The 25,384-nt window shown below is 39.8% G+C and overlaps 2 protein-coding genes across 2 annotated transcripts in view; one reads left to right on the top strand and one right to left on the bottom strand.

Moving 5' to 3' along the window:
• LOC134648726 (CAP-Gly domain-containing linker protein 1) overlaps positions 1-16,195 on the top strand; it is a 59,966-nt gene extending 43,771 nt beyond the window's left edge. Inside the window, 12 exon segments of the mRNA XM_063503233.1 lie at positions 2,238-2,383; positions 2,385-2,525; positions 2,527-2,662; positions 3,216-3,347; positions 3,812-3,832; positions 4,161-4,332; positions 6,865-7,221; positions 7,569-10,354; positions 10,430-10,569; positions 11,558-11,692; positions 13,070-13,239; positions 15,751-16,195. Coding sequence (XP_063359303.1) covers positions 2,238-2,383; positions 2,385-2,525; positions 2,527-2,662; positions 3,216-3,347; positions 3,812-3,832; positions 4,161-4,332; positions 6,865-7,221; positions 7,569-10,354; positions 10,430-10,569; positions 11,558-11,692; positions 13,070-13,239; positions 15,751-15,797 — 4,383 coding nt within the window. The 3' untranslated portion in view covers positions 15,798-16,195.
• A 725-nt stretch (positions 16,196-16,920) lies between these two features.
• LOC134649217 (DNA-directed RNA polymerase II subunit RPB11) lies at positions 16,921-19,667 on the bottom strand. The gene is made up of 4 exons (XM_063503936.1): positions 19,520-19,667; positions 19,342-19,431; positions 18,602-18,776; positions 16,921-17,021 (listed from the first exon to the last, which is right to left on the bottom strand). Exons 1-4 carry the CDS (start codon positions 19,570-19,572, stop codon positions 16,986-16,988), a joined length of 354 nt encoding a protein of 117 aa, XP_063360006.1. The 5' UTR covers positions 19,573-19,667; the 3' UTR covers positions 16,921-16,985.
• Between the last annotated feature and the right edge of the window lie 5,717 nt (positions 19,668-25,384).

The raw sequence follows: 25,384 nt of genomic DNA, 5'->3' as shown, positions 1-25,384 counted from the left end.
ACTAACTATATAGTCTACTTCTATCAAAAGGTATAACCCCTGTTACCCTATCCGTAGGTACCTATACCGACACCGGTAGGGGACGGAATGTCGGGCACTGGTTTTCGCACTAGCGTAAACGTATTGCAAGATTATTTAGGTACGGTAGCAAAACTGCCGTAGGTTTTAGTGAATGAATTATATTCATAAAGTGGGTATGCAATGAGAGTTTTGGAATACCACGTCGGTGGCAAACAAGTATAGTGCCCGCCTGATATTAAGGGGGTACTCACCTATACTTAAATATAATATTAACTTATTAGAAAAAGAGTTCACTCTGAACTCCGCTTAGTATGATTCTCAATGAACCTAACAAATACGGGTCTGGAACCAACACCAAAGGTAAAGGCTTGTATTAGTAAATAGCTTTTACGTCTCATTCAGTATCGCTTTTAACGGTCCATTATCCTATCAATGTTATCTAAAGCTATTCAATGGGACAAATTATGTATTTATTGCGTAGATAACATCTAGCAAGTTACATTAATATTATAATCATGTAAATCAATTCATTACGTAACTTATTCAGGTAAAGCTCGTAACAGAGGCAAAAATATCACATTGGCTCGACAGTGACAGGACTATCTTACTCGCAGAAATAACGTATGACCCGAATTCAGTAGGAATCTCAAAAAAAATCTTTTAGGGAATTGTCAAGAGACGATGGGGTAAGTGTCTATATGCCAGAATTCTTTTTAATACTTTTGATAAATCTAAGAAATCATTTGGCATGATACGATTTGATCTTAGCTTTTTACGAAAATAAACAATAAGTGGAATAAAACATTTAGGTACTTATACTCTACTAGTGGCTTTGCTGTAAGTTAGAACTGCCAGCAAAAGTCCTGGGCAGAAATTCTGGCAATACAGTTAGTTTTTATGTACATACTTACCTACAAACAATTTGTACATATAGGTATATCTGTTGGAGTAACATACATAGTTAATACACATTCTAAATTCTATTCTACTTATTAGAAAAGGACTATCGATTTTGCTCTTATTTATGCCCTAAGTAGAAGGGAGAAAATCTTAATACTAACCTAACGGCGATAAGCTTGTAACATCTGGATCCCATTTCACATATTACCGCATTATCATAATCTCCGGGACTGGGATCCAAAACTCAGTATCATTAAAATGCAAAATATTATTTATGTCATTGATTTCACCATAATTTCGTAAAAGAAGTTAATCGATATCGGTTCATTGGTTTGGGAAGTATGGTGCTGCACTTGCCACATACAAGACACACACGCATACGTTATACCTACTTAGGTATTAGGTATATCTGTAAATTGAAAATTAATAATGTTTAAGGCATGTACTGTTCAATTATATTATATTATCTGCTAATTCTATAAATAATTTAATTACTCATGTGGATATTTTGACGATCTTGATATGTATAATTCATCTTTATATTCGATTGTAATAAAAACATGTAATACTTATTGAAAAATAAATGAATCTAAATCATTTGGTTTGCGTCGAGATGCCGATGAATTCAACTGTCGAGTCTCCCAACAAACTCGTATTCTGTTTCAACCGCATGCTAATTGTTTTACATTTAATTATACAAAGTGTGTCTTCGATGGTTTATTTAACAGATGCAGTCAGGAAAGTGTGTGAAGGACCAATTTGTTTTGCGGTCGTCAGGTCGTCGTCAGGTGCGTCATCAGGAGGAAAATAACAATCAAGAACGCATCGCCGAACGAACAATATCCTGTTTGGGGTTTAGGATAATGATCGGCTTAAATCGTGAATACGGATGAAATGATAAGACTAATTGAACCTTTTAGAAATACGAAAACAGGAATTTGAGATTAATGAGTCGCTGTGACCCTTACGACCCGTACTCACGATTTCACGCCGATAAATTAATTTTAAGTTTTTTTCGTTTTATAAGGATGTAGGGTAAAAATGGCTGTATTTGTAATATAGACTTATGAAGTACCTACACTGCGTCATTTAGGTATAACTCTCTTATGTTCGAAGGCATCAATGTATAAATGTTCCTATCGATTGAATGGCATAGTTAGACGTTTCTGCGGTTTCAAAAAACTTATGGAAAAAATGCTCTTTTATGGCTGTAGATAGTGATGATTAAAATAATCAAACCAAAAGAAAAAAAATACTTTGAAAAGTTCTACGGTCAGTTGAAAGTCTTACTAATCATGTTCCACTATTCATAACAGGAGATGCTTCGAGAAAAACAACATCACTTGGAGCGACTGATGCGAGAGCGGGAACTGGAGCGGACGGAGGTGGCCAAGGTGTCTCTGCAGGCCAACCGCGCTGAGACCGCGCTCGAACAGCTGAAGAAGGAAGCCGCACAGGTAGAGACATAGCTTAAAACAACATCACTTGGAGCGACTGATGCGAGAGCGGGAACTGGAGCGGACGGAGGTGGCCAAGGTGTCTCTGCAGGCCAACCGCGCTGAGACCGCGCTCGAACAGCTGAAGAAGGAAGCCGCACAGGTAGAGACATAGCTTAAAACAACATCACTTGGAGCGACTGATGCGAGAGCGGGAACTGGAGCGGACGGAGGTGGCCAAGGTGTCTCTGCAGGCCAACCGCGCTGAGACCGCGCTCGAACAGCTGAAGAAGGAAGCCGCACAGGTAGAGACATGGCTTAGAGGCCCAGTAAACGCGTTTGACGCCTGTGTTTGGGCGAAAAGTCGTCACTAAAGTGTCATTCTATGGAACTTGCTAACTATGTAAACAAAAGTCACTAGTAAATTCATATTTTTTGACAATTTCAATATGGTGGTTTGCTTACATAGCAAGTTCCATAGAATGACTTTACGCCATGATATGTAGGTACAGGAACGACAAATTCTAACTAAGTAAATGGTCCGTTACTGATCCTAAGAATATAACACCTGCATTTTTCATACAACTGAGGCTAGAGGTACTGCGAAACGTAAAAAAGCCCTTCCAACGCCGATTTCATCTTCTTCCTGCTAGACCTGTTCCCATTTACTTGGGGTCGGCCTGCCTTGTCCTCAATTTCCATCTAGCGCGGTCTTGCGCTACGTCTTTATTTAAATGAGCTTATTTTGGGTCTTCAACCGTCGTCCACCGGTGGTAGGTGGTCTGCCGCCGATTTCATCAGCGTTATATTATTTACATATCATTTCCAAAATCTTAAAAGTGTATTTTGTTGTTCCAGACAAGCACTGAGAACGGCAAGCTGAAAGCGGAGCTGGATCGTCTGACGCAGCGGCTTGAAGACGAGAAACAGAAGGTGGAGGACCTGCTCTTCAAACACGAAGAGGAAAACATCAACAAGGAGGACTACAATGTAAATGTTACTACCTAGAGTCGGACCAAAAAAAGTCTGCAGCGGATTAGATAGCCCACGCAGTGCAAGTGTTGTTTATAAGTCATAATTTCATAGAAGTTTGACGTTTAAAATAACACTTGCACTGCGTGAGCTATCAAATCCGCTGCAGACTTTTCTTGGTCTGACTCTACCTACTAGTGTAATAGTTTTAAGTCAGGGCCCCACTGAAAACCAGCGCCACGCATTGCCGCGGCATTATCCTATTTTAGCGTCCAATGTTTTTTAACGCCTGTATGTCTTTATTTCTATATGTAATATGTTGTGGCGTTAAATAGATGTGTCTTCTTTCTTTCTAATTAGTATATTCTTTACGATAATAGAAATTCGTGAGATTATAAGATATAAATTAGCTTCGTATGCCATTGGGGTGCGATTGTTCACTGTGTAGTACGATTTTATTTAACTTCATTTATTTGTTTCAGAAATACAAAGATGCTATGGAGGTATGAGAATTTTAAATTTAGTTTGGCGTCATACTCTTAAGGCAAAACCGCTTTGCAACTTAGTACGAGACAACTAGGGGAAGAAATATAAGCAGTTCATCGACTTGGTACAGTACGGATGTCTACTGTCTCCAATTCTCCCTCAATTGCTCAAAGGTTAACTGGAAGAAATCGTTTAAAGGGATAAGTTCGCCTTTGTAATAATGACGAATGTTATTTTTCCTGTATTGTTCTGATTTTTTTACAATAAAGTGTTTTACTACTACTACTACTTATACGCGGGCGAAGACGCGGTCAATGGCTAATATAGTAAATAACATATTTGCAGGCCGAGAAATTCGCCCGCGACCAGCGAATCCGCGAGCTGGAAGCCGAGGTGGCGCTGCAAGCTGCGCGCGCGGACGCGGCCGCGGCCACTCTACGCGCCGGCGACCAGCAGCGCGCCGCCGAGCTGGCCGCGCTCGCCGACCAGCACCGTGAGGAGCTGGCCGCTGCGCACAGTGAGTGCTACACCTGTACACTATAGTGGAGCCTATATACCCGCGACCATGCAGCATATCCGCGAGCTGGAAGCCGAGGTGGCGCTGCAAGCTGCGCGCGCGGACGCGGCCGCGGCCACTCTACGCGCCGGCGACCAGCAGCGCGCCGCCGAGCTGGCCGCGCTCGCCGACCAGCACCGTGAGGAGCTGGCCGCTGCGCACAGTGAGTGCTACACCTGTACACTATAGTGGAGCCTATATACCCGCGACCATGCAGCATATCCGCGAGCTGGAAGCCGAGGTGGCGCTGCAAGCTGCGCGCGCGGACGCGGCCGCGGCCACTCTACGCGCCGGCGACCAGCAGCGCGCCGCCGAGCTGGCCGCGCTCGCCGACCAGCACCGTGAGGAGCTGGCCGCTGCGCACAGTGAGTGCTACACCTGTACACTATAGTGGAGCCTATATACCCGCGACCATGCAGCATATCCGCGAGCTGGAAGCCGAGGTGGCGCTGCAAGCTGCGCGCGCGGACGCGGCCGCGGCCACTCTACGCGCCGGCGACCAGCAGCGCGCCGCCGAGCTGGCCGCGCTCGCCGACCAGCACCGCGAGGAGCTGGCCGCTGCGCACAGTGAGTGCTACACCTGTACACTATAGTGGAGCCTATATACCCGCGACCATGCAGCATATCCGCGAGCTGGAAGCCGAGGTGGCGCTGCAAGCTGCGCGCGCGGACGCGGCCGCGGCCACTCTACGCGCCGGCGACCAGCAGCGCGCCGCCGAGCTGGCCGCGCTCGCCGACCAGCACCGCGAGGAGCTGGCCGCCGCGCACAGTGAGTGCTACACCTGTACACTATAGTGGAGCCTATATACCCGCGACCATGCAGCATATCCACGAGCTGGAAGCAGAGGTGGCGCTGTAAGCTGCGCGCGCGGACGCGGCCGCGGCCACTCTACGCGCCGGCGACCAGCAGCGCGCCGCCGAGCTGGCCGCGCTCGCCGACCAGCACCGCGAGGAGCTGGCCGCTGCGCACAGTGAGTGCTACACCTGTACACTATAGTGGAGCCTATATACCCGCGACCGACCATGCAGCATATCAGTGTTGGCCGAAACGTTAATGCAATTCACCACGAACTATTATAAATTGAACCGTAAACCGAACGGTCCGTTACGATTTGCGGTTCAATTTGTACTAGTTATTGGTCAATTGCAATTAACGTTCGGCCAACACTGCAGCCATTGACATAGCCATATATCTAGACTGGCTTTACGGGCAATAATAATGAGGCATGACAGGGGCCAGAACAGCGGTGTGAAATCGCTACAACGCGATTGGTTGATGAGTTCGCATCACGCGCGCGATTTGTTGACGAGTTCGCATTACGCGCGCTATTGGTCGCAACTAGTCGCGTTAGACTGCACGATTGGCTGGAATTCGTGGGTAGCACCGCTGAACTAGTACGACGTTTAGTGCCCCATTAGCCCGTCCTTAGATATTACGTCAATGACTGCAGCATATCCACGAGCTGGATGGCAAGGTTGCCCTGCAAGTGGATAGAAATAAACTGAAAAGGCTGCAGCACTCATCACAGAGTTTTAGTAGGTACAAAAACACTGACGTGACGTCTATGAGACCTCAATGACTCTGTTTCGGGCATCATGTGTTTGACAAGTTTGACTGCCGGCTTCGAAGGGATGCTAGCTAATTGCAAAAGAGAATGGTACAATAAACGAGAGCTTTTCACAATATGTATAAAATAAATAAATCTCTAAAGAAAATTCATGACGTCGTGAAATGGGCACGTCGTCAGTTAAAGGTTAAGTATAACTTTAACAATCTAAAGGTTACATAGATAATATTACATTAAACAATCTAAAGGTTACATAGCTAAAGTTACAATAATATTCATAATGTTATACTTCCTATTTATAATATCAAAAGTGCATTGTTGATATTTAAAATGCGCTCGAGTTTTGATATTACAATCTAGCGGTAGGTTGCACTGGAAGCAATGTGACGCCTATTTATTATGAATGCTTATTCAATACATATTTTATACTTGAAAGATGGAGATCCTTTTTTGGATTCTGTTGGCTTGGCAAGTTTAGTTGTTATTGGTTTCTAATTGCATTTTGTGAGTTTATATTGTTGCTCTTTAGATTATTAGATCAGTCTGATCGGATGCTTTCCCGCGGCGGTTTTAATTAGTGTGAATTGTAGGTAACTGTTTCATATGTGTGTGTTATTTCTCGTGTCCTTTTAAAAAATATATATAAAGGAGGGTGGCCAACGGATTTCGCATATCGTCACGGTGTGACCCTATTTTATACCCGGATTTACTTTATAAATACGTCGTGACCAACGCACGCCAACGGGGAATTCACGCTTAGATTGCTGGTCGCTAATCCTATTGAATCTCAACCTGTGAGCCCTGGGAGTGTATATCGGTGAATTAAGTGAGAGAAAATAAATTCGCCATGTCCGCCGGACTACCCATTTACAGCCAATATATTTATTCTCCATATGTTAATTTGTTTTTTTTTTTAAATCCACAGCATTGTCTTCCGAGCTCCAAAAACTCCTGGACGAAGCCTACGCCCTGCTCAAAGAAAAAGACAGCGAGAAGGACTCCGTCGGCAAGAGCATGTCCGAGGAGCTGTCCAAAGTCAAGGCCGAGGCTGAAAAGGCCTTGGCCGAGGCCAAGTCCAAAATCTCCATCGCACAAACAGAGTTCGACACTCAAATATCCGTCCTCACCGGTAAACTGCAACTGGCCGAGTCCAAACTGGAATCGGAGAAACAGAACTTGGAAAGGCTAAATAAGGAGAACAGTCAGACCGTCGTTGATTTGAATGCGAAGCTAGCGCAACTCCAGGCTTCTGTCGATGATAAGACACATGAGTTGAATAAAGGTATGTTTTTCCAAGTACTAGAGTACGTAGAGTAAGTACTAGAAATAAAGGAAAAAGAGGTAAGGTAGGGGTTACCTCTTTTTCCTTTATTTCTAGTTAACCCCTCAATCTAATACGATTTAGTATTTAGTTAGTATTTTTTTATCTTTTCTGTAGTCAATCCAGACATGATATAACCAGAATTAGGTTTTCAGTCTGAGTAAGAAATACTTTATGCACTGTTCGTTCTGTACAAACGAACAGTTTTTATAAGAGGTCCTCCACTGTATAAAAGTATCTTTAGTCAACTGTGTTGACACTGTTTTAACTGTTTTCCGTATTTAACTCAATTGTCTTGTAATTTTCAGTGATCGGGGCAAGCAAAGAGCACGAACTGAACCTTAACAAGGAGATAACTAAGCTAAAAATGGAACTCAGTTCAAAAATATTAGACCTGGAACAGTTAGAAGAAGTGAAGACAAAACAAGATACGACCTGTAAAGTCTTGCAGGAAGAATTGACTAAATTCCGGGAGGAACATGCAGCTAAAGTCAACGAGTATGAAAGCCTATTAAACGAAATCACACAGCAAAACGAAAAGAGCAAATCAGATATTGTAGAATTACAGCAAAGTTTGGCCGCCAAAACTAGAGAATATGAAAAATTACTTCACGAATCAAGTGATTCTTCCAGTTCTACAGAACAACTTATAAACGAATACAAACAAAACATTCACGAAAGAGACAAGGAGATTATAAAATTAAAAGACGATTACGAACAGGCTACGGCCAACTTTAATATCAAGCATAGCAAAATTGCAGAAGAACATAAGAAAGAAATCGATAATCGTAATTCAAAAATAGAAGAGCTCATGAAAGAAATAGAGAATCACAGGCAAACTTTAGATCAGAACAAAGTGGAGCTGGATACTCTCAACTCGCAATTTACGCACAACGCAGATGAGTTGAAGGCAGCAAAAGAAGAGAACGAACGCCTCAAACAACAAATAAATGAACTAACTCAAACCAATAATGAGTTAAAAGATAAAATATCTGCATTGATATTAGAGATCGGTGAACTTAAACGACATTTTACCAGTACTTTGGAAAAGTGTGACGACTTGCAGAAATCTAAAGATAAAATTGAAGCTGAATATATGAATCTTACTGGACAGGCGACTGGCTCTAATGAACAATTTAACAAACTGTCGCAGCATCTAAGAGAAACAGAAAAGGCGTTGGAAGAATCCAAAGATAAAGCGCGCGATTTAGCTAATCTTTGCGGTGGAATGGAGCAAGAATTAAAACAGAAAATATTTAAGCTACAAGAAGATTTTTCGCTAGAACGTGGTCAATTAATAAAATCTAATGATGAACGGATAGAAGAACTGAAATTGGCAGACGGTAAAATTAAGGAACTTGAAAATAAATCTAATGAGATGTCTAATCATATTAAAGAATTGGAATCTAAGGCTGACCAATTGATAGACGAAAACACTAATTTAAAGCAAGAGATCGTTACTTTGAAAACTAGAGAACAAGAGCTAAACAACGAATACGAAATCATGTGCAAAAAGGTAGACTTAGATATTGAGAAGTATAAGGAAGAGATTGCAATTTTGAAAGCAGATGGTGCTACATCACAAGTCACGTTAATGGAAAAAGTAGACCAATTAACTGAAGCCCAGAATGAGTTGAATAATAAACTAGAAGAAGCTAGAAAGAATGAAGATTCTTTACAAAAAGTTATAAACGACATGAATTTGCAACTGGGCAATCAAAAGAGCCAATATGAGAAAGAATTAGAACAAATTCTTATCCAATTAAATGCTGTGAGTGACGAATTAAAAGCTAGCAGGGGCGAGGGCGAACAGCTAAAGCAATCTCTACAAGAAAAAGAAAACAGCATTAAAGAATTTTCACGCAAATTGGAAATGATAGATGTAGATCTGAAGTCTAACTTAGAAGTAGTGACTGAAAAAGAACGCCAAATTGCACAAATTAACGTAGAACTCAATGGTGCTTTAGAAAGTAAAAAACAGCTAGAAGAAAAACTTAATGCAAGTACTCTAGAGTACTCTACTTTGAAGCAGCAATATGAAACCCTTGCTAGTAATTCTTCCGCCGAAGAATCCGTTTTAAGGGAACAACTCAACCAATTAGAATCCTTGCGAAAAGAAATGGCTGTGTTAAACCAAGACAAAAACATAATTGAAACAAAATATCAAGAAGAATCAGCCCAGTTACAAAAATTAAGAACAGAACACGAAGAAACTTTAAATAAATTAAATGAAAACATTACAGCTAACGCCAACCTTAACAAAGCCTTAGAAGAACAAAAGAGTGTAATTCATAATGAAAGTCAGAAGAGTGAAAATAATTCCACCAAGGTTAAGAATTTAGAAGACGAAATCTCCAGACTGAGTCAAGAAATTCAAACCTGTGCAGCAAAAGAAAACGAATTGAATTTACTAAATGAAAACCTAAACAAAGCAATAGCTGAATTGAAAAACCAAAATGAAGAATTAAATGAAAAATATAAAGTAGAAACGGAATCTCTCAAAACTACCGTTAAGCCTTTACAAAATCGTGTAGAAGAACAAGAAAAACAATTAGAAGAGTTACAACAAGCGAAAGAAAGGGTGACTGAATTGCAACAAATAATTGTCAAATCGGAAAGTGATATTAAGCAACTAACAAGTATAAACGAAGGCCAAAAGACGAATTATGAAGATTTGAATAAGCAACTGCAAAAACAGTACGAGGAATACAAGAAAGAAGCCAAACGTGCAAAACACGACCTGAGAGCCCAAGCAGAAATGTATCACAAAGAATTGAAGGAATCCAAAGAGAAAGTAAAAGTGGAGATGGAAAAGCAATATGCATTGCAACAAAAACTAAGTGACGCAGAGAAGAATATAGTAGAATTAAACAATAAGTTAGAATTAGTGACAGTTCAGCAGAGTGCTAGTGTACAGAAGGATGATAAGTTAGAGAAATTGACATTAGAGTTGCAGGCTATTAGGAAAACTACCTCTGAAGCCTTATCGAAGAACGAGACCACTATCAACGCGTTGAAGAATGAGGTGGACCAAAGAAAGGTAGAGTTGAAACAAAAGCAAGAGCTCATTTCAAAACTCCAAGAAGATGTGAAGGTAAAATTATTACTTAATGAAACAATTTATAATTCACAGAAGAAACACTAATTAATGGTGTTTATTATATTTCAGAATCTTAAAGCCAAGGCCGAGATAGCTGAGAGAGAGAAGGTACTAATGCTGAAAGAAATGGCGTCGAAAACGGACATCCGCGACAAGAATGATAACAACGCTGTAGGGCTGCACGGAGCCGGCGACGTCCCTACACAAAAGTAAGCATTCTGCTGCCTGTGAAGCCCCGGTCCTGGGTTCGAATCCCGGTAAGGGCATTTATTTGTGTGAGGAGCACAGATATTTGTTCCTGAGTCTTGGGCGTTTTCTATGTATTTGTACATTATATATGTCACCGTAAAATTGTAAACACTCGTCATATTATAATCTCGCTAGTTACATTATAAACTGACGGTAGGGAGATTATAATCTAATCTAACCTAACCTACGTTAGATTATAAACTAACAGGTTCACAATCTTACGGTGTCATATATATCGTTGTCTGAGTACCCACAACACAAGCCTTCTTGAGCTTACTGTGGGACTTAGTTAATCTGTGTAAGAATTTCCTATAATATAACTCGAAACTTATTCGTCGGAGTTATTGGACTAAGCATTTTTACATCCATTGTAAAAAAAGCCTATCAATTTCCAGTTCTATGAGATAAATGTGGAGAAGATCGGCTTATAACATTTCTGGCCGGGAATACCGCCAAATGGCAAGAACGTAATTGTATACGTACTTCGCACAGACAGAAAGGAAGAGATTCTTCTGCTTTTCCTACCTTTTGAAAGTGGAGTACGTTAACACATTCATTGTCACACAGCCAAACAAGACATCCGCGACAGGCGCAAAAATTTCGTCATATAAAGCTGTAGTACCACGACCCCGACTATCGGGTCGTCCGGCCTGGGAACGAAATCATAAAATACCCGATAGTCGAGTTTTCAGCATTGAGTGTTAATTGTGTTCAAAAGCAAAAGTTACAAGCAACGAAAGAGCTCCACATTGGCCTTAATCTACTTAGCACCACTTGCACCATCCCACTAACCCGGGTTTAACCGGTTAAATCGTTAACTCAGTGTCAAATTGTACTGGTAACCATGGTAACTCCAAGTTTAACCGGTTAACCCCGGGTTAGTGGGATGGTGCAAGTGGCCTTTAAAGTATTTGAAGACCAAATTTTACAACCTTTTTGTCCCAACAGCGTGGAACTACAGGCTGAAATGGAGGGCCAGGTGTCATTCCTGAACTCTGTGATAGTGGACATGCAACGCAAGAACGAGATGCTGCTGGCGCGGGTGCAGGCGCTCGAGGGCGGACCACCCGACGAGCCCGTCTTGTGAGTACTTCTTGGAGGATATAATCAAACGGAGACGCCATGTCTGTATTATCATGCCGCGATCAGAAAGGGATTAGAAATAACAGATTTCCATACACTTACGTCAAAATCAATATGCATTGACAGCTATCTCAATCCCTTTCTAATCGCGATTCAGTAATAATTTTCTGTACAAAACAGTCTGCCGATTTTTGCTGGGGAGGGGAACGTCAAATGTATGCGTAACGTAAAAATACCCATGTCAGATAAACGTCAATCCATACATTGTGTATGACCGTTGGCCGCCTATTTTCGACAGAGGGGAAAGCCTGATAATGGCTACTCCGTTTAGTTGTATCCTCCAAGGAGTACTTACTTCAAGTATTCAAGTAGTTTATTTGCTTTCATGTTGTACATAAGATCTTATGAAATAAAAGTTTCAAACATGAGCCCCGTAAGGGCATGGCAATTCTTATAAGTAACTTAAGCTAACTTAAACTAATGTGTTTTTTTTACTTACTTCTTTAGTAGCATTGTTGGACAGAAATGCACCGTTTTAGGCACATACAGAAAAGTTAATCCTTTCTGCCGTTGTGATATCTCGTCGTATGAATACTTACAAAATGTACATATTAAAAAAGCTTTTTTTTAATTATGAAGTTGACTTTGACGGCTAAAAAGTGTTTTCCACTTTGTTTACGATTTATTTATTTATAAAATCCATGATCACCATTTATGAAGCGCTGGTGGCCTAGCGGTAAGAGCGTGCGACTTGCAATCCGGAGGTCGCGGGTTCGAACCCCGGCTCGTACCAATGAGTTTTCGGAACTTATGTACGAAATATCATTTGATATTTACCAGTCGCTTTTCGGTGAAGGAAAACATCGTGAGGAAACCGGACTAATCCCAATACGGGCCTAGTTTACCCTCTGGGTTGGAAGGTCAGATGGCAGTCGCTTTCGTAAAAACTAGTGCCCACGCCAATTACTGGGATTAGTTGCCAAGCGGACCCCAGGCTCCCATGAGCCGTGGCAAAATGCCGGGACAACGCGAGGAAGATCATGATGATGATCACCATTTATGTAAAGGATCTAAAAATGTGATCAATTTACAATATGTCTTCCCCCATCAACTCTAGAACACGATAGAAATCTCTTGTCCGACATAGTGGGTAGCGTGCTTGCTCTCTTGGAGTTTAGTACTGCTTAAACCCTTGCTACACGGTCGCCGACAAGCCCCTCAGACCGCGTGGCCTTGGTCTGGACGGACCATGTAGACAGTGGTTTCCAACAAAATTTGACCAAAACTGACCAAGGACAGACCAAGGTCAGACGGTTAGAAGGCGACCGTGTAGCAAGGGCTTTAACTTCAAGATATTCATTTGTATGTGTGTTACAGCAACGGTCGCAAGCCGCGCGCAGTGGCGCCGCGGCTGTGGTGCGACATCTGCGACGTGTTCGACGCGCACGACACCGAGGAGTGCCCGCGCCAGGCCGCCGGCGCGCCGCCCGCCGCCGCCGCCGGCAAGAAACCGCCGCCGCCCCGCCCCTACTGCGACATCTGCGAAGGTAACTACTAGTCCTGAGGGCCTACCGCGAACCACGTTCGACGTGTTACCTCCCTGTCACACTAACGTACGAATTTACAAGTGCGACAGAGAGGCAACACGTCGAAAGTGGTTCGCGGTAGGCGCTCTGGCCACAAAACAGATACAGTACAGATATCAAGCTACATACAAAGTGCGCTCGAGCAACGCACACATAGACACTGCTCACAGACACGATATCTCGGACCGGTTGGGACCAGTACGAGCGCGAGTGTCAACCGCTTGAGACACGCGCCTGTGAACTTTTTTGTGCAATAATGGAGAAACAAAAAAGATGTTATTATAACTGTTCAGTGGACGGTTGTTTAAATTCAACATTAAACGGTGAATTGTCGTTTTTTAAACTACCAGTGGTTTCAGAGAGGTAAGTAGGTGTCTGCTTGTATTTCGATGGTTTGTTTTAACGTTAAACAGAACTGTTAGGTAGGTAGGTAAGCACCCCGTCCCGGCCACTACTAGATACGAGTGCCACTACCACGATAGTTTTTTGTGCATAAATCATAGTTGACAACCCTAGAGCGACCGCCGAGCGTAGGTATGAAAAGTGAAGTACATACATGTGATTGACTTCTGTACTGTATCTATTTTGTGTCCTGGCCCCGCCGGGGGGGCGTCCTGGTAGAATGTTCGCGATCCCAGGACGCCTCCCCAAACGGCATATTAGTCAATAGTCAAAATATACTTTATTCATGTAGACCTAGCAACAAGCACTTATGAATCGTAACATACTTATAAATTATCTTAGGCTATACCATAGAGAAAAAAATACATAGAGTGCTCACTCCATACATCAGTTTTAGTACCAAAAAGACTATTAGCATCTAGCATTGAGTAGCGGAACTATTAGTACTGCTACTTGACAATAGATGTAGCCACCGACCGGAAAGTCTTATGCTGTTGAGATAAGACTTTCCGGTCGGTTGTCAAGTAGCTGTACTGATAGTTCCGCTACTCGATGCTAGATGTAGACACTGAAATTAATAGTCTGAACTGATGTATGGAGTGAGCACTCTATGTATTTTTTTCTCTATGGCTATACTCAGTCAACCAGATCTTGACAGTAGAAAAAGGCGGCAAATTTGAAAAATGTAGGCGCGAAGGGATAGCGTCCCATAGAAAATTTGAATTTCGCGCCTTTTTTTACTGACAAGATTTGGTTGACCAGCTATAATTATCAGAGCAATTTATTGATGTTATTATTCCATAAGAATATTGGATTATTATACAAATCAAATTAAACACAAATTAAATTAAATTAAGAATTTCACAAAAGGATCGTCAAACATGAAAAAAAAATTGTATAAAAAATACTAGTCTAGAATGTTTCTAGAATAAAATCTAAATGTCAAATAAATAAATAAAAAACACAAAAGAAGTATGTACATCGGAATATCAATTTCCTCATCATTAATCAAATATACCTAAAAAAATAATCATTTCGAATAACAATTAATCCCACGTTGTTTTATCATTCATGTAGTCTTGTGTGGTATAATATATTGTGGGAAACGCCGGTGTGGGTTTAGTGGGTAGGCTCCTCCCCTCTTTTCATAACTGAAAAGAGCTAGGAGGTGAGAGTCCCACATACCCCCCATTATGGGCCCACGTCGGGGCCAGGGGGACGATGCGTAACAGCATTCCCACAACGACAAAAAAAAAGTCCTGGCCCCGTAGACAACATGCCAATCGCTAACGCTCCGTAGCGAACGAAACGCAACTGTCACACTAATATGGAAGAGTGGTAGAGAGACACAAAGCGATTCAATGGCGAAGCGCGAGCGATTGCCACCTTGGCTAGGCCGGCTGCTACGTCTGCGACGTGTGCAACGTGTACGACGTCGAGGATTGCGCGCGGCAATCTTAAACAAGTTTTTGACAAAAAAAAATGACATAAGCTTTTATCGCTGACTGTACTTTTCTTTCAGCAGGCAACTTAATACTCATCGAGACAATTCTAACAAACCAGATCAGCTCGATGGTACAGTCGACGTCAAAGATATGTTTACATTTTTCGCCTTATTACAAAGGAGTAAGGTGCGAAATGTAAACATATCTTTGACGTCGACTGTACCATAATATTGCATTGTCACTCAACTTATGTACATAATACATATGTATTATGCACTTATGTAACTAAAGTTTCAGTTCAATCGAATAATGCGAAGTTGTCTAATTTAGCTTGCAAGATTTGACCCAAACATTCATACATTGCATGTTAAATAATTTTATATTTAGGGTTGGTCCGGTTGGTTGCACTAAAGTCACTAAACGATCTGTCACTGTTATACTTATAATGCTCCCTAAATTTTATCCTGTGAAATGTTTTATAGTTCACTCTTGACTCTTGAGTGATGTTAATCAGTCTATCAAGTGTGATCGGTGCAACTGGTCCAAATTGTATCACTGAAATTTCATCTCAAACAGACAACTAGATGTGAAACATTTATAACACTTACATATTTGTTTGTTACAGTGTTCGGACACGCGACGGAGAACTGTGATGAGGAGGAGACGTTTTAACACATAAGTTATTTCACCTAGCTTTAATGTTACCGTTGTTTGTTAATCCTTACGGAATTATTTATTCATTATCGTTTACCAACTTTTTTGGTACGACTTGTTTACTTGTTAACTCTTTAACTAGTATTTGTAAATAAAGCATTGATCTTTAATGTTTAAGCCACAGTTGCATGATATTTTAATATTATAAGGTGAATGGTACTTTTTCGTGTGCATTGTCTAGTTTATAATGCACATAGAGATATGTTCATGGCACATTTTAAATCATTTCCAACACAATCATGATTATTATAATATTCTTCATAGCCTAATAACTTTTATTGTTGTTTTATGGAGATATAGAAAAGAAACACCAAATTTAAGATTTTGTATAAGCAATAAATTAATATTGAATTTTATGTCTGTTTGTTTTATTCAATACGTTAATTGGTCAATGAATGGCAGAAACACCTTGAACATGTCATCCTTATTACACGACTGCCCAAAAACGAGTAGTAGTATTCAAAGTTTATGCTTGTAAGTTCAAGTGGTTTAATACACGACCATAGGAAAAACAATCTTGGAAATCTATCATGTGGGGTATCAAAATGAAGAACTTGCAGCATACGTTTTTAAAGTTCTGTAGAAAAATAGTGCGCGAGGAAAAGCTCGGGAAGCGGCTGAGGATAATTTCGTCTAAAAACGTCTATAAACTAATGCTCATCTCCACCCTGCACCAAGCCTGGCCCAAAAGTTTCCATCATGCTTGCAGCATTCCCACGCTGTATGGCGATGGAAACTTGTTGGACCAGCCAAGACACAGAGCGGGGATCATTACCCCTCTCTCGTAAACGCCTGCCCGTCTCTTAAAAGCTCCAGAGCCTCATTACCCCAGGGTACTCCTTAAATCACATAAAAATTATATGTCTATACGACATAGTGTTTACACTAGTTTTGCTAAAAATAGTTCACCAACTTCGGTGTTGGGTGGGATGTGTAAATTAAAAATATACTCTGGCACACCAATCTTGTCAGTAGAAAAAGGCGGTAAATTAAAAAAAAGGCTCAGAGTTAACTTCTCATAGAAAATAGAATTTCGCGCCTTTTTCTACGGACAAAGTGGGTGTGTTTGAGTATACAAATATTTCTTAATTCATGAGATATATTTAAAACTTACAATATGTATAAAAGATTTTAAGTCCTATATTTTTAATCTAATCCATCCTTCTTCTCCTTAATGGCTTCCTGTAACAATTTACCATGAAGTTATTTTAGTTACTTCTTGCAAGTTTAGCATTATCCCACTTGTTACTATCGTCTTTTATAACGCCACATATTGTTTTTTGGTTTTTGTAGTGGCTATAAAAAAATCAGGGGGGTAAGATTTTTTAGTTTTAGTAAAAAGTGGGATAATATGCAAGATTAATTAGGTACAATTTTTTATATCATTTAAAAATTAGTTTTCATTGCTCAAAAAGCAAACAGTATGATAGCAAGAAATGTTATAGATGAATTGAAGAGAAATATTTCTACACCTTTCTTCACATCAGTGAGACAGAGATTTTGTAATTTTTCATGATGACAGAATGAAAGTACAACATAAGATGAGATGAAAAGTGTTTCAAAGGCAAAATGGTAAGGAATGAGTCTAGTAGAACCTCAAATATTATTACGTTATAAAAGTTAAACTTGTGCATCGGCAGAATAGCACTATGACATCAATTAAAGTCTGTATACAGGGTGTCCCATAAGTGACACGTCACGGCATGCATACGAGCAGGGCGAAAACAATTCGAGCACCTATTGTAAAATTATTTAAATAAATCAATCAAACTTCAACCTGTATTTTATTGTCTTTGAACCTTTATCAAATCAATGATACCCTTAAAAAGGGAGATAAGCATTTTCCATCTCTTTCTTTTAGGCATTCGACAAATACTGAATGGGCGTTTCTTTTATTTCTGTATCCATAATGAGATATCTTAACATTAAATCGTTATTTTTACTAAGTAGCAACGGATTGCAGATTTCCTAATTTTAACTTACTTTTTATGAGGCATTCGAAAGATGATAATAATTCCTATTTTATTGCAGGAAGGTACATGTATTATACCAATTTTGAATCTGCATGACATGCTTAATAAAGTGACATTATTTGCTCATTACTTTTCTAGTATTTTTTTTTCGCGACAGGTGGTCAAATTCGAAATTAATGTTTCGCTGTGATTTTATTTCAAGATTAAACCAGTATTTTATTGCATTTTACATTGTTTATCGACAAAATACCTCTTCAGTTATCTTAATAACCTAATCATGATGCTGTACAGATAAAAAAAACTAACTTTCAGACCTTTCCTAGTGCACACTGACACTAACAATGTTAAAAACGGACAAAATTCATGAAAAACCCTAATTTGGCAATAACTTGAAAACCGTGCCACTTTTACTGGGGTCATGTTAAGTTGGTTTGGGTCCTCTTGGCCTGGTCTACCTCCAGTGTCACTGTGACGTGTCACTTATGGGTCACCCTGTATAAGGCACTGTGAGCTAATTCTGAACTACTAAAAATCAATAAAATGAACGACAATTCTTGTAATGTATAGCATTTGTTGACAACAAACTACGTGCGACAGATGTCATCTCAATACAAATTTGTGTGATTTTGCGTTATATGGTTATAAACTGTATTGAAACCGCACCCAAGATGTTTGAAAAACACTTTAAAAACATATTCATAAGTAAATTGTTAAAGTTTTTTTTGTTTGGAATAACCAAATGAAAAGTTGGAAAAGAAAAATTAACAATAGATTTATCTAATTACTCACTTTAAATCTCTCTTCAAATAAAGACAGTTCTGATGTAAGGTCAGTGATGGCGTTCATGAAGGCCTCCTGTGGCGTGTAGTCGGAGGTGGTCTGGATGCGCAGCACAAACTTGTGCTCCAGGGGATGGGGCACCTTGTAACCCGCAAACAGCACTTTTGGGTCTTTCAAGAGTTGACTGTAAATAAAACATAGTTCATGTTAGGAGATCTCAACATTACACTTCTTAGATCATGTTGATGCAAATGTGAACACAATTTGGCTTATAAAGCAACAATCAATATTCTCTATTAAAATATACTCTCATTCTGGTAAGTCTTTTATAAAATATATTATTCTGATTTACATGTAGAGTCAGACTAAGCTAATCGGCAGAGATTTTGATAGCACAGACTGTGCAAGTGATATTTTAAACATCATCAAACTTCTAATAAATTATGAGAAAAAATAAAACATTAAAATAACTCTTGCCAGTCTGTGCTATCAAAATCACTGCTGAGTTAGCTTGGTCTGATTCTAATAACATACTGTCATAGTACAAAATACATGTCTTTACAAGCAAAAGGTTATCTTATTACTGGTGGTCAATAAGTGTTTACCAACAATGTGATACCTTTTTTAGATTGAGAATGTCATGTCATGTATATTGTGTATATGATACAGTAACAATCATCCCAATTAGGTTTACACGTTGGTTTTAGTGTAGTTAAGTACCAATTTAACTAATTTTTAAATGCACTTACTGTCTAATCATGTTTCCAAGCGTATGATCCTCTTTGTTGACAGTAAATATTGCGGCATTTGTTACCTTCGTGTCCTCTTCTTTTTGAACTCTAGAATAAACACGAGAATATGTTATTTACATCATAAAAACAATCAATTCCTGAGCATCTACACTATGTGTAAACTGATGAAACTTACTTTTGTTCTCCTTCGTATAAAAGGAAGGATTCGAATGTTGGTGGTGCGTTCATGGTTATATATTATTTGCTAGTTATTTTAGAAGATCCTAAAAGCAACTTTGTCCAAGAAAACTGATTTGGAAGGCTAAAGGCACCGAAACTATGCAATATGCAATACGCGCGTTCTAAACATTTTTTTTTTTTTTTAATTTATTACGAGCATTGGCAACTTAACTTACCACAGATAAAGATAAATAACCAACTTAATCAAGTGACATTGACATTTGTCTAACAAATTGTTATCTGGTAACATTATATTATATCTTAAGGCAACTAGACACTACTCAATTTTATCGCATGAGATCGCATTAAAAATCGAGTCGTGTCAACGAGATTGCGCCCTTAAAAGCCCTAACACACTATCGCACTGCACCAAGGTCGAGGTGCGATAGTGTGTTAAAGCCATAACAATCGAGTCAAAAGAAATAAAAAATAAACGCTAAATTCAAAAACTATAGTTTGGCAACCCATTTCCGTCATTAGAAAAAGGCGGTAAATTTAAAAAATCTAGGCGCGATGGAGTTTATATAGATGGTCAAGCAAATCTTGTCAGTAGAAAAAGGCGCGAAATTCAAATTTTCTATGGGACGATATCCCTTCGCGCCTACATTTTTCAAATTTGCCGCCTTTTTCTACTGACAAGACTTGCTTGACCATCTATATTTACTTTACTCTTTGGGTTTTCCTCCTAGAGAAAGTTTTAATTTCGCGTTTTCGCGGGATTGCCAGAGTATAAAGGTGTTATTATAGCCCATCCAAAAATATTTTTGGTATCTCGCCTGTTTACACTCTTCAACCATCTTTAAACACAAATTTATAGCAGCAAATACCGATCGTATAGGCGTATCCAGATTAGTCCATTTTTCGCCAATCTGATTAAATTTCCCGATCGAATCAGGACGTGCGGACGCAAACGCCAATTTGGCTCGCCGAATTCAACCGCCGATAATTACCGATAAAATGACGTGCGGACGCAAGAATACCAATTTGTGACGCCAGTATTTTCGTCCTGCCAGCCTATTATGGATAGCTTTATCCATCTTTATCCACGTGATAAAATAACTGTCACTGTTTAACACCGTGGGAAAGAAAGTGACGGACACCGTTTTATCACGCTGTCACGTAGACAAGAACGACCATCATATCCGTACTGGGGCATTTTTTCAATTTATCGGGCTCTAATATCTCCATGAATATAGGTAAAATTGGAGATTGACGCCAATTTCATTTCTGATCAAATCGACCGGCTTGATCAGGCCCGTCTGGATACCATTTAACCTTTTGGACGCCAATGACCGATATATACGCACTGCAGGTCCAACGCCAAAGACGTATTAATCGGTCATACACCACAGAGCAACATAGACCTAGGTGCATACGCATAAAGTTCAATTAGTTTTGACACTTCGATGACGTGGCGTCTGAGAGACAGCTTTTGTGTTTGACATGGCGTCGAAAAGGTTAAAGGTCCTCGATTGAATTACATATTGTACTAGCGACCCGCCCCGGCTTTGCACGGGTTAACAAATTATACATAAACCTTCCTTTTGAATCACTCTATCGATAAAAAAAAAACTGCATCAAAATCCGTTGCGTAGTTTTAAAGATCTAAGCATACAGAGGGAAGCGACTTTGTTTTATACGATGTAGTGATGATTAAGGCCAATAGCCTCATTTCATTAGATAAGTATTAAGTTTTGACGTACATTCAGTAATACTAGAGTCAGACCAAGAAAAGTCTGCAGCGGATTATAGCCCACGCAGTGCAAGTGTTATTTTCACGTCATAATTTAATAGAAGTTTGACGTTTAAAATAACACTGGCACTGCGAGGGCTGTCAAACCCGCTGCAGACTTTTCTTGGTCTGACTCTATTCGCTTAGCACCTTTGCATACGGGGGTGCTACCTTTTCTCTGCATCAATGACAATTTTGTAGGAAATCTCCACAAATGGATGCGTAGGTAATAGATGCATCTCAATTGTATTTCTAAGAATCTGATGCTACGAGATTAAATCGATCCTATCGACATGATAATAGCTGTTGCTACCGTCATCGTGCATGCATGATGCACATGATTAAAGATGATGGTGATACGATGTATTTAATTTAACAAAAGTGATCGCTAACTTTTATTGTATGGAAAGTTTCATAGTTTGCTGCTCAGTGATTTTGATCAGTCCGTTTGGGGTTGGTGCAACTGGCACTAAGCATTATTGAGCTTTGAACATGTGTTTAAATAAAACAAGTATTACAGCAGAAAACACCGTTTATTTTATAATTATGAGAGAACTTCAGATTGATAACCTACGTACAGAATATGACTATAAAAAACAATCTAACTTGAATTTTACATGTGTCCAGAATCTCACTGTTTTCATAATACAATAATTTATTACTGTTACAATTTCTGGAGGTTTAGTGTTCCTTTACAAGATTACAAGACGATTTTTTTATCATTAAGAGGAATACAATTTTGATATAAATTTTGAAATACTTTTATAAGTACAAGAAACTTCCGTAAAACGGAACTATGCTATTTCAACATTTTTTTGATTAAACTAAGTATAAAAAATAACATGTTTTAAAATAAATATAAACTCTAATATATTTTCAATGTCTCACATCATTTAACGCGAAGCAACATCAAATAGTTGGAAATAAAGCACAAATCGAGAGAACGTTGAAAGTTTTATAAACATTTACCTACGAATTGAAGTCTAGCGACTCTACGTTAACTCTTGAAGGACTGCGGGAGTCATAGCAGGGCGTTAACTTGCTTACCGGTTATTTACGGCCTGATTCAAAATTTAATAAACATCAAAAATTTTATGGTATCGTATCCATATTGTATCGTTTGTTACAATTAGAATCAGACCGTTGCCCAGCAGGCAAACTGGCTGTATTTCGCACCCATCCCTAACCGAATTAACTCGCGCCAAGGGCGGAGCAGACTGAATATGCACTAAAGCTAAACACAGACTTTTATACAACTGAGTTAGGACCAGGTAGTTTTAAAGATCAGGGTATAATCATTAATCTATCTAGAGCACTGTGTCAAAATATATGCGTCTAGTGTTGCAACGGAAGTAATGGGTAAGTTTCATTTTGCTCTATGTAAGGTACACGAAGTTTTTTGTTTAATTCTCCTTCAGCGGGTTAGTTCCTTATCTTTTTTTTGTGGATTTCTTTGCACACCACAATAAATTATTTTTGTCAAATGTGATTTATATTAAAGTTGGTACCATAATCTTGCATGTCCTACTAAGTAATATAAAAGTCGCTGCCTAATAGAAGAGAGCACCTTAACCGCACTGCGAGTGGATATAACATTGCTTTTATAATACTGGGTAATACTTCTAACACTGCCAATGAGTGATGTCTTAATTTGTGTTTAGAGCAGCGTATAATGATGAAATAAAATTTGAACTAGACTACAGCGTCGTTTAGAACACTTGCAGGTGAATGTCGAATAGGTATATACCTACCTACAACGCGATATTATGGCCCAATTGCATAAACTCATTCTCATTATTGAAAATGTCACATATACATAAAACGCCCACGCCCCGCCCGGAAAACGCGCCTGTGAACCTTAAGTCACGTTCAAGCGATGTGCCCTTTAGGATATTTATGCAATTGAGCGAGTGTATAACTTATTTAATAAAAGGGACCCTCAGGCCAAAACTGATGTCAGTGAATTATTTGTAGCTAGACTAGTAAATAAATAGCGGCTCTACAATTGGAATGATTTCTAGACTTTCCTGGTAGTTGGTAGAGTTGCAAAAACTCCGAAAAACAGATTTGGTAACAAATGGGCGCCACTTTTCTGTATGGATTTTTAAATTTAACGAAAAAGGGTATGAATGGGGTTGATTTACTTAGTCTAAAAACTTGACAAGGAATCAAGCTTCTCGGAGCTATAACTAGAGCCGCGAAAAATTTGTTGACTTCGTATTAAAATATGAAGTCGTATATAAGGAGTAGATAAATAATAAATATCATACTAATAGAGTGACCTTTTGGAAATGCATCAGGATACCTAATATTATTCATCATCTTCGTTGCTCTTTAAATTCCTTTTATACAATTATGGAGAAGATAAAATACAAATATGTTTAGAGGACTGATTTGTAGGTTAAATGCTGTTTACGATCGCTACAGACGTGTACATTGTTTCCCATAAATATGTAGTACTGTAGTAGGTACATTTAATAAACTGTGGAGCGCCCCTGTCGCGGGCGGGACCCGCGCGGGCGGCCAGCGCGCTCCCGCCTCTAAGTATAACAAACGCAACAGAAACGCTCCCAAAACATCACATTGGAACAGAAACTCCAAAGAAGCCTAATTAAACAGCACTGTAATTACGTCTGGATTACCTTTAACACTTACTAGCTATCGTCTGTTAATGTAATAAAATGCTATATGAATTGACACATAAGTATATAAACTATACTAATTGTGTACTTATACAAAATTAGCAATCCAATCAACAATGCATACTATTGATTATGAAAATATCTATGCTTTACGATAAGATTGAGATTTTGTTAGAACGCTCGCCGCCGTGCCTCACGAACGTCCGAACCGAGCAATAAACGCGCGATAGTCGTGCGACAATCGGACGGTGCGGCTCCGCGAGGCGCGCGGCTGTATGAACACGAGAACGCCACATTATGTACACTAGTAACCGAAGAATACAACTGCAATATTACGATTAATATTATCAGATTATTAAGATCATTGAAAGCCGACTAGAAGTTTGGTTATGCCTATATACTCTAACATTTTATTTTACAAAACACTACTCGGGAGCGAAGAGGTTTGCCGCTTGCGCCGCAAAGCCCCTCGTCCCGCGGCGGCGGGAGCGTCTCCGCGTGACTTGTGCGATGTGTTCGGTGGCGCGAGGCTCAGCTCCGGGCTCAGGGCTCAGGGCTAGCGCACCGCTAGTCACTACCATTAACTTTACTTTGGTGTCAGGTACGCGGCCTCGGCGAGGGGACCCGACGAGGCCCATAATATAATATACTTAGCCTAAGATACGATGAGTCGAGATGCACCTAGCTAGTGTCAGCGCGATGTAAGGTCGGGTGCCGTGTCGGGGCCGGCTCGCGGGGAAGACAAGCGGGACAATTGACTGGCGAGTGGGAACATGCGACTGACCTCACTTTATAATGAAACTACTGAGAGAAAAGGAATTACCTAATTTCTCTACGGTTACAAAGGCAACTAGATGAAATCCTACTCTTAAGGATAAAAATCTAATTATGTTAACTAGTTATAAATTAACATTGCTTTACGTTGTTCCATACGCAACTGCACTTCAATTAAGTATTTTGCTTGGTCGTCGGGCTTAGAGGGCTTGGCGCCGCCGACGGCGGACTTAGGGCCGTTAGACGCTCTCTGTCAACCCCGACGATCAAGCACTGCTCAGTGGCCACCTCTCACCTTTTTGTAACCATCAGGTTTCTTTAACATTACACTTATTTTCTTAGGAGAATGCTAATACGTGTTGGTGCTTAATATTTTCGTGTGTTGTCTTTTCTAGGAAAATATAGATAACGTTACGAACACAAAATACTGTTTCAATACCTATAAGTACCTACTTGCATCGCCGACGACTGGTACTTCGAATTTATTAAAATGTATACCCTAGCTACACCAGCTACGTAGATACATTATGGATTACTGTACAATGAAGGGGTCTTAAGAGTAAGAAATCAAATTTAATTTTCAACTACGATTCTGATTTGAAAGCGTCAAGACAATTTAAACGAGTGTCTATTTATGAAAGTTTAAAATTACTCTTACGGTTTATTAAAAGTT

Source organism: Cydia amplana, chromosome 6 (assembly GCF_948474715.1).
Source record: "Cydia amplana chromosome 6, ilCydAmpl1.1, whole genome shotgun sequence".
Classification (NCBI taxonomy): Eukaryota; Metazoa; Arthropoda; class Insecta; order Lepidoptera; family Tortricidae; genus Cydia; species Cydia amplana.
This window is presented reverse-complemented; position numbering and strand designations above follow the sequence as displayed.

What these genes read in the sequence shown, in the direction of transcription:
- LOC134649217 (XM_063503936.1), bottom strand. Translation starts at nt 19,572, where the DNA reads ATGAACGCACCACCAACATTCGAATCCTTCCTTTTATACGAAGGAGAA. An exon ending in TTATACGAAGGAGAACAAAA is followed by an intron (nt 19,432 to 19,519) that starts GTAAGTTTCATC and finishes TGTTTATTCTAG; the next exon opens with AGTTCAAAAAGAAGAGGACA. An exon ending in CTTGGAAACATGATTAGACA is followed by an intron (nt 18,777 to 19,341) that starts GTAAGTGCATTT and finishes TTTTATTTACAG; the next exon opens with TCAACTCTTGAAAGACCCAA.